The sequence below is a fragment of the Pyrus communis genome, chromosome 14, assembly GCF_963583255.1.
Source record: "Pyrus communis chromosome 14, drPyrComm1.1, whole genome shotgun sequence".
In the NCBI taxonomy this organism is placed as follows: domain Eukaryota; kingdom Viridiplantae; phylum Streptophyta; class Magnoliopsida; order Rosales; family Rosaceae; genus Pyrus; species Pyrus communis.
In genome coordinates this window covers 6,497,660-6,515,595 of record NC_084816.1, presented here as the reverse complement: position 1 = coordinate 6,515,595, position 17,936 = coordinate 6,497,660, and the positions used below count along the sequence as shown (strand labels likewise).

Here is a 17,936-nt window from a genome sequence, read left to right as displayed (position 1 = left end):
GTGGGGACAGAAAGTGGGGTACGTAAGAGATCTTGATGGGATCGTGGCGAGGTTGGGAAGCTATGTCAATCCACCAAAAAAGCAGTGATCCTGTTACTGAGATAATCATGAAGAAATGAATCTGTAATATGTTTTTTTCCCAGTTTTATGTTACTGAGATAATCATGAATAAATGAAATCTGTAATATGTTACTGGGATAAGCGAGTCGTGTGTTTACTTCCAACTGGTAGCTTGCTTGCTTTCCGGATCCTCTTTGTGGGGATCCGGGATCAATTAAGCGTGTGAGTTCATCGTCTATCGTGCGGTTAATTTTCGTTAGATACTATTTATATTTAATTTTAAATTTTAAATTTTAAAATAATTTCTAACCGCATGTGTAAGATGAACGGACACGATTGATTGATCCTTCAGATCTGCACAAAAAAGAACTGGAGAAGAACCTATTCCGTTATATACATCATGTATGTCATTTGCCGGTTGAGTCCGAAAACTTATTTGCAAGGGCCTTCATATAAACTATCCTAATTTAAAGAAGGAATTTGGCCCGAAAACTTACTTGAGTTCGAAAATTTTAGTATGAGATTATTAAAAAAATTTTTATTAAAGTAAACAAAATTTTAGTCTGAGATTATTAAAAAAAATTTATTTGAGTCAAAAAACTTTTAGCTCAAGATTATTAAATAATGAATTTGAAATTTTTTTTTTCTTAAAATATCTTTTAAAAGAAAAATTATGTAAACTATTCTAATTTAATTTTATAAACATTTTAACTAAAAATATTTAAATTTCGATAAATATTAAAAAAATCACTAAATCGATACAATGAAACTAGTGGAACACTATGAAAGAATATAGAACTCATGAAAGGTTTTTATAAAATTATTTTAGTCATTAGATTTAAATTTGGAGCGTTGAATCTTTTTTATATCATTAGATTTAATCATATTAGATCTTAGCTTTTAGATTCAATAAGTTTATAAATATAGAACTAAAAAAAATATAAATATATAGTGGGTTAACTCGCTAACTTGAATGGAAATCCTGATCTAAATTTGATCCAGAAAACGAGTATTGAATTAAAAATTCATTTTTGACCCCAAGATTAGAGCAAGTCAGAGTAGATTTAGAACCTAAAGCTCAAAGGCTAAATTTTACTACTCCAAGAGTTGAAGGCATGTCTCAGTAACATACCTCAGTACATACTAGAACATCCATTTGCATGAACATCCACCATTTTTATACATGTGAGTCCACGGGAAAAGCACGCAGACGGGCAAGAAGAAGCTAATAATTTTGTTTGCGAAATACGAGTTAAACCAGCACGATGATATTTGTTGGAACCAAATTCGCGAAATCATGGTCCCTCAATGTCGACTGAAATTGAAAACGACATGAAGCTCGAATCCAATCCATCAAGCAAAACCAAATGAAGGGCAAGCAAGGAACCGGATAATTGAATACAGAGATGTTCCATGTTTTAACAATTACTAGACAATGAGAAGAAAAAGAGAGAAGAAGAAGAAGAAACCAACAGATAAAAAAAAAGCAAAAAGAAATAAAGATATTTTGGGTGAGAAAATCAATGACATTCTACAAAGGCAAACGTTTTTGCCAATTCACACCTCCTCTCACACGCTTGTGCAGAGAAAATGTTCAACTTGGTAGCGAACATCATATTTGATAGCTTCATAGCATCTCCTGTGATTTCCTCACGCAGCGACTGACCTTTTTCTTGAATTCCTCTCTCCGATCTCTCCACTGCTTCTGCAATATTCACACCGGCACAACCTCAGAATACTTGCACGAAAGTAAATTCAAATTCCATCTCCGAATATTCAGACAACCACAACAATTATGTGCCATAGTCGCTTAGTCAGTCACAACAAGTTCATTATATCAATATATCAGATACCAACTATGTGCAAAAGAAAGAGAACGAAAATGGTACACACATTATCAACTAGCAGAAAGAAAAAGAAAAAAAAACCTAGGTTCAACAAAAATTGCCACAAACACAATCATCCACATATTAGTCTCGCAGCAGCAGGCTCAAAATATGTTCCGATGTGCTATGTATAAAGCAGTCCTCAAATCGGAACATTGGGTGTCTATATTTACCGAACTTGTCTTGCAGGACCAAATGAACTTATAAAGAATGTCATCCAACAATATAATTACGTTAATCTCTACCATATGAAAAACTCATGCAATGGAGATATATTGCTTCTCAATATAACTTTAGCTGTCAATGTGGGGGCATGTTTATGACATTCAGCATCAAATATAGTAGTTCAGAAAACTAAATGAGTTGTGACAATAAAATAAAGGATCACTTACTGCAGCTTCAACATTTGCAGGAGATTCATCATTTGGACTGGATAGCATTGATATTATACTCAAGACTATGCTTTCAACCTGGAAACAACATTTCCACATTTGTAAATGCAGTACCATGGTTTTAATAAAAATAGAGCAAAACGTATCCATTGAGAAAATGCTTCTTACACCTACTTTTTGCTTCAGAAATACCTTAGATTACCAAGTTCTTTCACAAAAATTATAACGGGGAAAAACCACAAGTTTTAACCAGCAGGAAGGAAATATGAGAACTTGCCAAATGACAGCAGGATGTGATACCACTGAGACAAGCTCCTCCGGACTCGAGATCCAGTGGAAGAGCCCCAAGGTCAGACATCAAAGCCGTATTATTGAACCTTAGGATGAGCCTTAGGTTGTTAGGCACAAGGCATGATAGATTGTAGATCTATGTGATGTATTAATAATGATCTGACGACTGCATAAAATCTCATAACTTATGCCTTCTCTCCAACTCTAATGATACCCATGAGAGAGGAGAAATCACTCCCACTGCAAAGGAGTCATGTAATACACACAACATTTTTAGCATTCAAGTGGAGGTGTGATACATGTCATGCCACCAAAAACTCTACCATGTGGACGAGACACTATATAGGTCTATAACTTGCATTACATGGAACATCCACAATTCCTAATAAACCAAAAACTTTCTCTGAGAATGTCTTTGTAATTTGAGGAGTTTGAATGAAGCTCCATGATTTCCACTTATTGACAATATATTATGAATATTGGAATGACTGTTAACCGAACAAAAAGAGAATCTGCTCCTATCTATTAGGCAAAAAGTAAACATAATAATCGCATGATGATATATAACTGTCAGAACAATCAAGCCAGCTGAAGAAAACAAAAATGTTAAGAAATAAATGTAATTGCATTATATGGAACAAAATTATGTCCACTGTTACGAAATCAAAGCCAGTAATATAGACCCTAAAAGGGGTCATGACTTTTGGGGTAAAAAAAAAAAATGCCCCCGCTTAAATATTACTTCTAGACTATCTGCTACACCCAACTCTTTCGATAAAAGATGAATTTTGGAACCATCACCCTCACTAAGCTGCCAATTTCTAATCCCACCAACTTTGTTACGTCTGAACAACTGCACATTTGATAAAATAAAATAAAACACAACCATGTTAGGACAAATAGACTCTCTTCCATGTTATGTTTTTTCCTCCTCAAACTCAAATTCATCTGCCTACCATGCTTTCTCTCCACTATCACCAATCTTTCTCACTTTCTCTCCCCTTTCAAAATTGACTCCGCAACATAGCCACTCATGTCCCTTCTATAACTCTGCAGTCCCCATTTACTCCTTTCATTGTCCAAAGGCAACAAAGTCAACTAGACAATCCAATCATGATCCAACCCCCGTTCTCTTGGATCCCTCTGTAACTGACCTTTCCCACTTTATCTACTTTGTTTTAAACCTGGTCGAGGATTCACTTCAAACTGGGACCCCAGTGCGGCTTCATGTCACTGGTGAAAGCCTCGGAGTGATTATCTAAGATCTTATGTATGCAACAAGTTATCTCCTCATTGAGAAGGGTACTTCTTGTTTTTGTTGGCGACAAAAAGTAATATTCAAGCATATCAATTTTCATTTTTTAATTGTAGTAGCATTCTGAAATAATACCAAGTGATCACAAATGAATGGAATTATGAGTCATTGATCAAATTTGACTCAAATTGCTATTATATCATCTGTTATATGATTACTTTGGCTTAAATACATATTTAAGATTCCTTTAGTTTTGTTTTCTAAAGCATGCTAATGGCATATTTTACTAGATACACAAATTGTTCCTTGTTCATTTTGTACTGGCTAAACAAGGGACTATTATATACTTTATTCAATTTTATTTTTCAATTTTTGTCTATTTAATTTTATTTTCATACTAGCATACAGAAAAACTGAAAATTCCCCATCCACCTCCGAACAAGCTATCTACACAAGGAACGAGATCATAAGTATCAATGTGAACATTGTGAAGATAATCTTTGAATCAAGAATTCCTACCATGGCAACAGATACTCTTTCCTACAAATGAAGCAATGTGCGGACACTATTTTAAACAAATTCCATACCGTATGGACAGGTGTCCAGCGCTCACTTGCAAGCTCATAACCATTTGGGTCCTCACCGGGGGGGTGAAGAATAGATATGCAAACACGCCCATCAGTATAAACTTCATATTTAAAGTAGCCAAGATCAGTACTAGAAAAACAAGTGCAAATTATCAAAAACTTAGGACTGAAACCAACCATTTGGATGCCATATCTCGGAAGTAAACTTAACCGTCGGAGGGCTGTTCGGATAATTATTTGGAAAGCTCATGATGGCATTGAAAAATCCCCCCTCACTGCAATTAGATAACATGTAGCGATGAGCTTCAATAGGATGATGCATAGTGAAGAATATGATATGGACACAACAAATCTCAAGTGAGCGGAAACTTCTTAAATTAATGCTTTGCTTACTAGTGAAAACAGAAGAAGATATTCTCATCCATACTAGTAATAAAACAAACCAACAAAATAGGTTGCTATTCGAGATAATGTAAACAACAAACACTTCCCAAATTTAGGAAATTTGTAAAACATTTCCCCAATTTATAAAAACACTTCCCAAATTCAGGAAATTTGTAAAACATTTCCAACCTAACAATGTGCAACCGATTAAAATACCTCAATTTTGCCTTCACATACCCTTAAAACCAAACTAAACAACTTTTTTTAAATATGAAACTTTAACAAATTCTAGCTTGAAATAAAACAATTTCGCGAGCTCGTACCACCTTCATTGGACAAAAACCCTAAATTCGTCACCTCAGCTAAAAGTCAAACACAAAATTTAGGAAAACCACAATCAAATTGAAAGCCCAAGAATTTCAATCACCTTTGATCCAATCCAGCATAAAAACATAATAAAAACACTGAAATCAACTATCTTATTATGCACAAGAGCTAAACCACAAAACCCAATCAATAAAACCATAAAATTGAGCCGGAAACGAATCCGCAAAGGCACTTACTAGAGCGTATCAGGCGGTCCGATAATCGTGACGCTCCACTCAAAGATATTGTTTTCATCGACCAGACCGGCCGAGAATCCGTCGACCGGGTTCTTGCAAAGATCTGCCAAAACAAAATTAAAGAATCAGAATCGGCCAAAAATCAAACAGGTCGAAGAAAACCCAATCCGGTAAACCAATCAACAATCGGAATCAATACAAATTGACTGAATCGAAATCTTTCTAAATACCCTTGAGCTGTTTCTGGAGGAGAAGACTCGCCTGCGTCGCCGCCATGAATCGGCGGTGGAGCTCTCCCGCGACGGTGTAGAGAGAGAAAGAGAGACGAGAGAGAAAGATAGAGAGATTTCTAAAGCCGACACTTGCGTGTATTTATAGACAGAGAAGGTTCCGAATGCGGCCTCTCCCTCTTTAGTGCGGGCGCCGAGCTGGTTATGATCGTCTACGCGTATCTTGTGATGGGGTCGGTGAACGGCGATTCATGTGGTGCCACGTGGAAAGGTGTGGTGCCGGTCAACGTCAAAGGAAGTTCTAGTAGCTTCTTCGCGAGGGTGTGAATTTACCGCTCAGATCTAGGATTTGCGGTATCGCTTGTGGGGACCACCGTCAGGGATTGTTGCTTAGAACCTTTTTTCTCTTGCCGGAAATTAGATTTTCAGATCTCAAAATCTTTTGAACAATGGTTGTTTCTTTAATAGATTTTTCTAATCTTAAAGCTTTATTTGTCAACATTTCAACTTTCTTATAGAAGGCGGAAAGGTTTCAGATTTAAGCATTCTCAAATTTTGAAAGAGTCATATAGAGCTTTATTTCTCACACTTGTTTATCACCCTCATGAAGAATTAGGAATTTGTCTCAAGCTTACTTGGCAGTTGTGCAATATCGAACATGAGCAAACTGATTAGACGAAATGGCAGAAATAATAGCATTCTTTGCTTTTTTATTAGTCATGGCCGAAGCAATTTCTATTTGAGTCAATTCACCTTTTGGCTTAATCACAGACTCTTCATTGACTAGTCTTGATGGAGTCTTCCACTCAAGGGTGAGATAATCAACAACAATGTGATCTTGAACCTAAAAAAAGATTTGAAACTTCTCATTCCAAGCGGCATAATTTGTACCATCAAAGAATGGAGGAGAGTTGCAAGATTCCGCCCACTACTAGTAGCTCCCATAAATCACTCGATGTATATCTAGAGCAAAACTCTGATACCAATTGAAATTGGTACTAGATGGAACAACCTACAATTTAAAATCTATATACGTGTTTGTCTGACTAGTCAGCAATACTTATCAACTAAGATCAGATATGTTAGTCTACTCATAGCAGAAATAGTCAATTCAAGGCTCAGTTTATTGAAGTGTTCCTAGTTAACTAAAATCCAATTCAGTGCACATTTTAACTTTGACAATATTAGTTGCATAGACTTATCTATTTGCCAATAATGATGAACATATATCACAAGCAAATAGTAAGATAAGTAAACTTGAAAAGCGATAAATTGCACGAGATGTTTTTGGCAGGAAAAATTCACCTATGTGTTAAAAAATCGGGGGCTCTCCAACGAGTCCAATCCACTAGTGTAAATAAGATTCTTACAAAGACCACACAAGCTCAATTCTTAAATCCCTATCTACGGAGCAGCTTTACCTTTGTGCAACATTGATTTACACGAGATGAACTATTTCGGTCTTCACTAAGTGGCAGCTCCTCCTGGGCTCTTCACCTTGTGGCACCGATATCAACTCAAATTACAAAATGATAAGATGTTATGATATGCATATAAAATCGAAATTCAAACGACTAGTCAGATTCTCCAGTCAAACAATTGAAGGAAGAATCTTACTTGAGTCTAAAAGTTTGGTCTAAAAATGGATTTAAAGCTTAAAATCAGACCAAGAACCTAATGCAAAACCTTAAAACAATGCAACCCTAATATACAATGATTGGATGTTTAATGCATAAAGTTGTGCAGCTAGAGTTCCATAAATGAAGAAGAAGCAAGCTCAAAGCTTTGAAAGCACTCTCTCTCTAAAATAAATTCTAAACCTCCAAAAACAAAGAACCCTAGCTGTGGGATCTTAACCCAAAAGCATCATTTTGTTTTTCACCTACCAAGGACACTTGTCGTAAGACAAACTAATCAAAAAAAGATTAAGGGCTGAGATCTGACTATCAGCAGAAAGTTGTCAGGAAGCCCATGTGGGCAACTCTTAATTTGCGTGCCCAGCCAGTTAGAAAGCAGCAAGCAATATAGATGTGAAATGCACATGCATGATCAAACCTTCTGAAGTGAAGTGAGCCACATCTTTGATCGTTTAATCCCAACAGTAGTAGCCCATAATTAGAGAATATAGTCTAAAACTAAATTGAGCATGTGGTACACAAATGCAATATTTGACAAGGAAAGCTAAACATTAAGACTAGACTTTACAATGTGGCAAATAAAATTTTTACCTTCCTTATGCCATTAAATGAGGATGAGTTTATCTCGGGACCGTCTACTAATGGAAATTTCTCAATTAAATCCACTACTTGGTTCAAATTAATGATGCTCACATTAAACCTTTCAAAGATTTACTAAGGAAAGTGGAAACTTAATATACCTCATAAAGTTAAGTTTTTTGCTTTGGTTGCTTATAAGAAATAGATTGTCCACGTATAGGAGATTAAGTATTACCCAAATGGTCAAACTCTTTGCCCTTTATGCAATATTGTAGAGGAGGATCAACTACACCGTTTTGTTTACTATACTTATGCTCGAGAAGTTTGGAAACTTTGTAATAATCTGTCTTCACCCCCTTATTACCAATATGAATGATTGGTTAATAGGGATGTCAACTTTAGATAAAGATGATCTTTCTGATATTAGTAAAATACTAATTATTTGTTGGCAAATGTGGAATGATATAATTAATTTTGTTTTTAAACAAATTAAACCTTATCCAACTCGTTCTCTAATGGTAGCGGCTTCAATTGGCAAAGATTTCTTGAATGCTATTATGAAACAGGAACCAAGCAAGAGTAAGATCTCAGTCAACACCATTAATTGGAAAGCTCATGCATAAGGCTTCGATAAACTTAATTTTGATGGGTTGGTGGAGGGTTCTTCTGCTGCGGAGGGTTTTATTATCAGAAATCATCAAGGGCAACCCTCTTTGGCGGGGCTTGTCATCTTAGGGCAAACACTATCACCATGGTGGAAGTTCTAGCTTTTGCCAACCATTGTCAATTCAGGAAAATTGTGGTAGACGGGGACTTGAAGATTGTCATTGATGCAATTGCAAGAAAGTGTGCAGTACCGTGCAGAATTAGGACCATTGTTGAGGACATTATATGCCTTGTCTTATCATTTGAGCTGGTAGAATGGAATCATGCTTACAGGGAAGCAAACTTCACAACAAATGCCATCACTTCCCTTGGGCATAACTATGCTAATTTATATGTTTGGGAGGGTGTGTTCCTCCCCAAGCAAAAAAATGCTTTCTTGTATGATTCTCAAAGCGTTGGGTGTCACAGAAGTTTCTCTTGAATTTAAATCTTATTTCTTCATGGAAAAAAAAAAAGTGCTTTAGACTTTTCAATCATTAAATTATGACTTTTGTATTTTCGAATAAACACATTAATCAATAATTAAATAATAATTCAATTAACAACTTCTATATTATTTAACTTATAAAATTTAAGTTACAAAATTTAATATGTCCAACTTTATCCACGTAGAACAAAAGCAGGGAACTCAAATAAAGCAAAAGGATAAACATTTACCCATGATAGCACACTGCCTCATGATGAAAATAAACAATGGGTAAATTTCGAGCAAAAAAGAAGCAAAAGATTTGTGTGGCTTGAAAAGGCTCACCATTTCTCTTTCTTTTTTATTTTTCCTTCTTTTTCTTCAGAGGCTATATATATCTGTAAGCCTGTGCCCCTTGGTTCCTGCACCCATCAGATATTCCCCACAGAATCGAACTGCTTTTTCTAAAGATAGGAACATTTGAACGATCCTTCGGCCTCCTCCCGACGATCTGCTTCTGCTTTTACTTACTTTTGCAAATTGCAAGTCCAACTTTTTTTTTCCGCAAATTATTATTATTATCGTCTTTACTCTCTCTTAATACAGCTTTACCACTTCTGATCACCTTTTATTTTCTGGGTTAGTCTCTAATTGCTTACTATTAAATAATACGAATGAAAGTTCTTCCTATCACTCTCGACTTAACTTATTAGTTAAGCACTCCAAAGCTTAAAATAAACAAAAACAAAAAGCATATTAAACTCCCACTAATTAACTTATATATGTCCGTTTAAGATGCCTTAATTGTCACAAACCCTGCACATTGTTAAACTCCCACTAATTAACTTTTGGACCAAAAGAAAAAGAAGTGAAAGCTGTTAATCCTTGAACATTGTTAATTAACTTAATCACGTACAGATTATCAATCGATTTAGCTTTTTAATCGCTTTATATACTAACGTGGTTGGTATTTTGATTTAGTGATTTGTACCATGCAATTTTTTTTAGTACAACAATATATTTTACACTCAAAAGAGGAGAATGTTCGGTTAAACCATACAATGAACAACCTAATTTGATATCAAATTCGTTATTCACGATATTCGAACGTAAAACTTATCACTCACAAATAAAGAAGAATACCAACAGACCGTAGTACTGAATGACTATACCATGCAATTACTATGCAAAACTCATTGTACGTTGATTAGTGATTAATCTTCATAATGCAGAACTAGCGTGCGTTATGAAGTCCATCGCGCGTTATGTTTAACTAGATCCAGCAGTATGAAGTCGATTAACAATAATTTCCTAAATGAAGTCGATCGCGCGTTATGTTTAACAATAATTTCCTCAATAAAATATTCGGACCTTTTGTGTTTAACTAGGTTCTCTCTTTTATAAGATCACAAAGATTTTTATTTTCCTTAGTAAAATCCTTAAGATGGAGAAAGACCCTCTTTTTCTTGCTTTATATATTATCCTATTTAAACGGTCAAAATTAAGATATATATCTTGTTTTATAAAGACATAAAAAAAAAAAAAAAAACTCCCTCAATTATTTTCTTTCTTTTTTCCTTGTGGCAACACTTTTTTTACGACAAACAAACAAAGGATATTATGTTTTTTTTTTATTTTAAAAAATAATATAATTCAAATTCATCTTTATAAAAAATCGAATTTAAAACTTGTAAGCAAACAAAGCTATGTTTAAAACACTACCATTACGTAACCATCCATTAACATCACACAAATTACACAACCAAACCATCCTCATACACCCCCATAATACACATTTTTTTTCCTAGGGTAACCCCATAACACACATTACCTTAATTAAACCGCACTAATTAGACCTCTTTTCCGTTTTTTTCTCTAATATTTCCCCCCTTTTAATCCTAATTTTTATTTAAATAATTAAAAACCTAGACACGGACTCAACTCCAAGTTGAACTACTTGGAAGTAGGAATCATCCTTCTCTCTCGCTGTCTAGTGACAGAAGATCACCTTGAGCTCGCGTGGCGACGAGCACTGGTGCATGAGCGTGGGGCTGTCGTGGGCGAACGTGAAGGTGGTGGGACACGCTTGCTTGAAGAACTGCGAGTAGCCCGAAGCCCGACACGTCTGGGGGCTGTTGTAGTGGTTCCGACAGCACAACTCATCGGTGCCGAACGCCTCGCACGCGCTCTTGCACGCCACGACGCCCTTCGGTGACGTCACCTTCAGTCGGTCGGGACACGTGGCGAGCAGGTTGGCCTTGCAACCGACGACGGGGCAGACGCCGTGTCCCTCGTGGGGAGTGACGGTGAGTGGGACGTTGAAGCCGTCGACGAGGCTGACGCCATAGGAGTAGAGGTCGGCGGGGCCGCCGTGGTGGAGGCTGATCTGGGCGAGGGTGGAGGGGGTGGCGCCGCCGGCTCCGTTGCACTCGAGGCGGCCGCCGCAGTCTCCGGTGAGGCAGGAGAAGTGAGGTCCGTTTTGGGTGCAGTGGGTGCGGGCCCAGATGCGGCCGGACCAGGGCTGGGTGGGGGCGGGGAAGGAGCGGTGGGTGAGGGCGTTGAGGAAGAAGCCGCCGCGCTCGAGAACGGGGTGGCCGGAGTTGGGCTGGATGGCGGGCCAGATGGGGAAGGGGCAGTTGTTGACGAGAGTGAGGATGGAGGGTGAAGGGTAATTGGCGTGAACGACGGCGGAGAGGATGAGGAATGTGGTGGCGGAGAGGAGCGGAAGGGAGGGAAGGTAAGAGCGGGAGAGAGCCATTTCTTTTGGTTTTCTGGATAAATGTGTGTGAGAAAACGTGTAGGGTTTTGGGTGGGTTTTATAGAGAAATGGCATAGACCGATATGGGGGCCATATAGGAATGGAAAGACGAAATTGCCCTTAGGAATCGGTGTGTCAGAAGGTTTGTGGAGCATGCTTTTTCTGGGTTATTGTAATGCACAGTACGTACTAGCTTAGTATTAGGGATGAGCATCTTTATCGGATTCTTTTTGTAAGAAGTGAGATGATCATTTAATTACATTCCTTTATCGTAAATTGTATTGTTAGAAATTATTATAAATTTTTTTATTTAAAATTAAATATAAATAGTACTTAACGAAAACTATCCACACAATATACAAAGAGCTGATGTGATTGAAAGATTTTTGAAATCTTCACAAAGAGAATCCGAAGAGGATCCTCATTCGTCTTTCCAATATTTTGATAGGATTTATTAAGTTAATTCGGGAGTCTTGTATTGGTCAGAATTCAGAAACGAGAACAGAGATAGGAGGATTATATAGGACATGTATTTTATAGCATGCATTCGTTTAACATGGTAAAAGTATTCGATGTAGAACCTCCGTCTACCCTTGTAACATCGTCTGAATTTTGTGGATAGAGATGAGCTGGGACTTGCCAATTGTCAATTCTCTCAATTCAACATTCCTAATTAACCCATATCCACATGCGTATTTTGATCAATTTTATCGATTGCGTGCATACTTGGAGTGAATAATATGATGTTCAGCTATGTTAGTCGTCCATACACAGCAGCACAAATAAAAGCTTTTCATGTTTTTTCAGATTAGTCACATATTACATATTCGTGTCTTTCAAGCTCAAAAAGCAACTCTATATAAGGAACCGACCACTTAAAAGTGACAACGCATTGCCATTGTAATAGTCTCACGTTACTTAAAAAATGGTCTTTAGCAACAATTATATATATATATATATATATATATATATATATTGCATAGAAAAGGCATCGGTTATTCTCTGTAGCTAAAGAGGCATATAGCATCACAATTTACAAAAACTTTGATGTCCCTCTTTAGTAAATGCATCGGTTTTTTTCTCTACTTCTGTTGGCTTAAAACATTATAAACATCAGTCTTTACTTGATTTTTGATGCCTCATTGACCTAATACAACGGCTTTCGCTCTATTTCATAGTCGCTCATGCATAAGAAAGATTACTACTTCTGACGAGAATTTTTATAGAGTCTACAGAAAGGGTGTTGCTATCCACACACCTCATTTTACTTTTCACACACCCCTTGATAATTTATGTCCGTTGATCTTCTTCAATTCATCTTATTCGACGGCCGAAAATTAAAAAGGTATGTGAAAAATAAAATAGGGTGTGTGGATATCACACTCCCTGTAGAAAATGCAAAAAGTGATGACCGATTCACTTATTGTTGTGTAAAAAAATTAAAATACTCAACAATCGTAAATAACTTGAGATATCATTACGATGACATACCAGTGTAAGTTATTCAATCCTTGAATTACAGAAACTGATGGCAGTTCACCAAACATAATAGCAATGAGTATCATCAACAAAAGTGCACCGTTAAATCATAAAATAGTACAAGGAGATTGAATAAGATGCATCCTGCGTAACTAAACAAGAGAAATTAAGAAACTTAAATCAAATCTTGAAAAACCCCAAACAGATGAAGCCATTACCTCACCAACCCAGCAATTCTAGTATAATTTACAAACTCGAAAACCAACAGAAATAACGTCTCAAACTGTAACCAACAAGTCAAAATACAACATAAAAATCTAAAACACTAAAAATAATTTTAAAAATTTGAACAAAAGAAAATTACCATTAGCTAGGTAAAAAAAGTTACCATTAGCCAAGTCAATTTATCTGGTAAAAATATAATTTCTTCCATCAATTATTCTAAATAATTCAGGAGTCCGTAATGGTCAGAAACCACAGATATCTATAAGCTTAAGGGAGATGGAGGACCACCATTGACCTTGAAACTAAGTTTGAATTTTTACTGGTTGGGGATGAACCGGAACTTGCCAATTGTCGAACATGTCGACATCCCTAGGTTATTCATCTCTCCTTAAAATTTCGGAGTAAAAAGAAATGAATAACTATTTTGAATTATTTAACAAAGAAATAGAAATTCAAGTTTAAAAGACTTGTCATTTTTCAATTTACGTACTAATACTTTATACCATTCCTATTTAACCCATATGCATTCTAATTTGATGGATTTAATCCATTGCAATGCATACTTCAAAGGAACGGATGTCATGTTTAGCTACGACTCACCAAGCCGTCCGCAGATGCACAAAACTATTGGCACGAAATTTAGATGATTTTCAGTCATTGATAAAAATAAAACCTTTTATAATGTGTCGTTTACAATCATAACCAATTGTAAGTAAATAACTAGAAACAAAGGATATAGGAAGCGAGTGTGACGTTACCTCGTTAGGTCGCGTGACTATCTATGTGTTATATAGTATGAGTAGATATTTGTTGGTGAATATGATCGTACATCGGTCATCTAATAGAATAATATACAACTAATATATAGAAGTTTAGTCATAATATTATCAAAGTATTTTGCGATAAAATCTAACACTTAGTAAAAGGTGGTTAAGTTGAGACAATATTAATGATATTAGAGTGGATCTCCATGAGCCTACAAAGTTTATAAATTTTTGTCCAAAATATAATTGGGTAGTTTGCATAATTGATATGAGATGCATAATGCATGTATCATATAAAATTAATATATAAATTGATTGATTTTTCTTTGGAAAATAGAGTTTGTTGTCAAATTGTTTTATTTGGTTGTAAACTAAATGATTTGTCACCAATAATAATGAACACGTTTATCAACGTTTAAGTAATAAATCAATTATTAACATTTAAGTTCTGTAGTTTCCAAGATTTTGTCTACAAATTTAGTCTCTCTAACATTACCATTGAAAAATATTTGATTCCGTTATACGGTCATACCATATCTAAATAGATTATTTTTTTGGTTGAAAAGAGGATAAAGATTTGAAAATGCATCTCTCTATTAACTTCAAATCCCAGATCTAGAAGCATCCCCAGTTTCAAGTTTCAGTCGCCGTTCTTTGCTCTTGCTCGGGGTAAGCGGCAGCCACTACCCCTCCTTTTCCTCCCCTCTCATCTCTTCTCCCCCTTCCCCTTCCCTTCATGCATCCACATCTTCTTCCTTCCCCCTTTCTAGTCTATTTCCTTCATTTTCATTCTCGGTTCTTCCCTACGTTTTATCTCAATTTTCCCTGAGCCGGGCCTCAATTATCCCTCGAACTTGTCTTAGATTTGGACTTCATGCCCCTTATCTGACGTTTTTCGTCTGCTTTTACTGCTTTATGTCTTTTAGTTTTCCTTCCTCCATCTTCCCTAGCTATGACACTTCATCTTCGTCCCACCATATGTTCGGATCGGCGGATTTCGATCAGAAATTAGATATCAAATCCACTTCCCTCCTTCATTCCCCCCTCCCTCAGTCGGCATGTCGGATTCCCAACGAGGCCAAGTGTCGGGTATTTTACATACCCCCTTAGCCTCACTCTCAACTCAAGATACTTTGTTGTATATATTTGCAGGGGTCCATGAAGAGGACTTGGATCTAATGTCTACTCTCTTGGTTCGGAGTTTGGCTTCCTCCGAGGATGCGATGACGGCAACAATGTGGTTTATGATGTTGGAGATTAGCGTTTTTTGTTGTTTGCTTTTGCAATCTTCAAGTCTAAACTTGTGTGGGTCTCTCGTTGTATCTTGGGTTACAACTCTCATTTTGCTTAAGTATTTTATTTTATCTGTAGTTGTTTACCTTGTCTTTTTTATTTTTTTGTAACCTTGTACTAGTTTTAATGTAATGAATGTATCTTGCTTCATAAAATGAAAACAGAAAAACAAAAATTCAAAATTCAAAACTGATAATAATCCTTGGTTGGAAACTTGGAATCAATCAACGAAGCGGTGGGGTTTTAGTAATGCATAGAGTTCGAGGTAGACGGTCACGACAAACACCATTTACGAGACTACAATGCCCGCTTGTCTGTTTTTCGAACCTTTCGCGAGGAAAAAAGATCTTTTGTGTTCTTTTTTAAGTGAAAATTTCATGTGTTTCTTGCTTTTGCCAGTTAAGAATATCGATATATGTGTAAATATCAATATGGATATATATGATAGTATCAATGTATATCAATCTTGATATCGGTTTTTTTTTATGAAAATTATGAAAATTTGCAATGAATTGATAGATTAACTCATTCAGATTAATTACAATTGGAGAAAATTTTTTCAAAAAAAATACAAAAGTTCGAAATCTGCAATGAATTATGGTAAATTTTAGTGAACCTGTAATTATCGTTGATATTCATATCAATTCTTGATTTTTCGAATGTTTCGACGAAAATATCAACAATTTTATAAATATTTTAGACACTGACTTTTGCAACCTTTTATATGCATAGTGGCTGAGGCCCAAAAATGTCAACACGAAAACCCCCAACAATGGCATATAAACATAAATTGAAATTTTAACAAGGTTTTAGAGAATAATTTCTTTAACACAAAAGCTTATACATGTATGCTAAGATAAAGAAATAAGGATGGCAACGGTTTGGTTTGGAGATGAAAATGTTACATCCATCTCCATACCACAAAAATTAACCATATTCATAATCGCAAATTAATCATCGGGATTATCTATAACAATACATACAGGGTAATGGATTCCCCAACAGTTAACGGCTACATTATCTTCGCCAATACCAAAAATTTATATTCGTTCAATAGATGCATTTTAATATGATATATATTAATTTCGTCATTATAATATAATGGATACATTGATGATGTTAGCTGATCTTTGATCTCTCTCAGAAGCACCATTGAATTCTCATTGGTTTTGATTCAAAACATTTGAACTTTCCCACAAAATGCAACTTTAGTAAATCTGAAGGTAATGAGTTTGCTGTTAATTTGTGTCCATTGATCCTTTTCAATTCATTCAATCTGACAGCTAGAAATTGAGAAATGTTTGTGTGAGATAAAATAGGGGTGTGGATAGCACCATCCTATATAAACTATACTATATATAATATTTATTATTCAGGTCGAATTCGGAGACACGGATTGGGGACCACTATAACCACAACCGAATAATGTTTTCGATTTTTCCCATAACCGAAATATAAGTGAGTTTTCATCTCCAAATTCATTCCATTCGGACAGTTATCCATGGATATCGGGTTTAACGCTTTGAATTACCATCCCTATAAAGAAGCCTCCTTTACTTACTTTCAATAACCACAAGAAAGCTACTTATGATCATGTTTGGATTTCTCCATACTTCTATTAGAGAGATGATACAAATAATGGTATAAGTAAATGATAAGTGTAGCACTACTCTTCTTAAATTGGGCCATCAACTTATGAGACACTAATTATTTGTAAATGTTAATATCGCCTTTAGGCACCTTCTCGTACGGAATGAAGAGCTAAACCACACATTTGACATTAATAATTTGATAATGAACTCGTTTGTAAGAGTTGTACCGAAGACTTTCTATTTACAAGTACACAAGAACAGTAGTGTCCTTAAGTTTGTTTTTTTTCTCTCTCTCAATTTTCTATACTCTTCCACTGTAACCCACTCCAACCTACCCACCTTCCTAAGACCCACTCCAACCCTATGCTAAAACCTATAATTCCCCCTTTGCCCCTGCGCCCCCCCCCACCCCCCCCAAAAAAAATCCACTCCAACCCATGACCTAAAAATGATCTGCAGGTCAAATACCGGCCCAAGTTTAGGCTACAAATTGGAGTGGACCCCAGTTTCTGTGACTGAAACCTGGGCTGTGAAGCTGAAACACCCAAACAGACTTGCTCCACGCGCAGACACACAAGTCATTTAGCCGAGGTAGACCCCACCCACTTGGGTGTGTCCCCTAGCTTGTCAGAATCTGTCTGTAGTCAACGGCTACTTTTCTCCATCGCACGGCTGTGGTAATTGGACCGTTGGTTAATCCAACGGTCCACATTCAAATGTTTTTCTTAGTTTTATATTTATATATTTATTGAATCCAACGGCTTAAATCAAATATAATCAAATCTAACGGTAGAATTGGACCATTGGTGGATATCATTATTAAGTTTATGTAGTTTATGAGTTTTCAATTGTATTAAGTTTATATGGTTTATTAATTGTCATTTGAATT

General features: G+C 36.0%; 2 protein-coding genes across 2 annotated transcripts; both read right to left on the bottom strand.

The window, feature by feature from the left end:
* Positions 1-1,428: 1,428 nt before the first annotated feature.
* LOC137714977 (ubiquitin-conjugating enzyme E2 7-like) lies at positions 1,429-5,807 on the bottom strand. The gene is made up of 6 exons (XM_068454164.1): positions 5,649-5,807; positions 5,419-5,521; positions 4,649-4,746; positions 4,472-4,572; positions 2,339-2,416; positions 1,429-1,765 (listed from the first exon to the last, which is right to left on the bottom strand). The coding sequence occupies exons 1-6, from the start codon at positions 5,692-5,694 to the stop codon at positions 1,688-1,690; spliced, it is 504 nt and encodes a 167-aa protein (XP_068310265.1). The 5' UTR covers positions 5,695-5,807; the 3' UTR covers positions 1,429-1,687.
* Positions 5,808-10,643: 4,836 nt separating this feature from the next.
* On the bottom strand, positions 10,644-11,769 carry LOC137715082 (osmotin-like protein). The gene has a single exon (XM_068454304.1). It carries the CDS (start codon positions 11,767-11,769, stop codon positions 10,927-10,929), a length of 843 nt encoding a protein of 280 aa, XP_068310405.1. The 3' UTR covers positions 10,644-10,926.
* Positions 11,770-17,936: the final 6,167 nt, after the last annotated feature.

Excerpts from the sequence above, each read along its gene's own strand:
- LOC137714977 (XM_068454164.1), bottom strand. The coding sequence starts at position 5,694 with ATGGCGGCGACGCAGGCGAGTCTTCTCCTCCAGAAACAGCTCAAGG. Across the intron at positions 4,747-5,418 it reads GGACCGCCTGATACGCTCTA|TGAGGGGGGATTTTTCAATG; the intron begins GTAAGTGCCTTT and ends ATCTAATTGCAG. Across the intron at positions 2,417-4,471 it reads GCTGGACACCTGTCCATACG|GTTGAAAGCATAGTCTTGAG; the intron begins GTATGGAATTTG and ends TGTTGTTTCCAG.
- LOC137715082 (XM_068454304.1), bottom strand. The coding sequence starts at position 11,769 with ATGCCATTTCTCTATAAAACCCACCCAAAACCCTACACGTTTTCTCAC.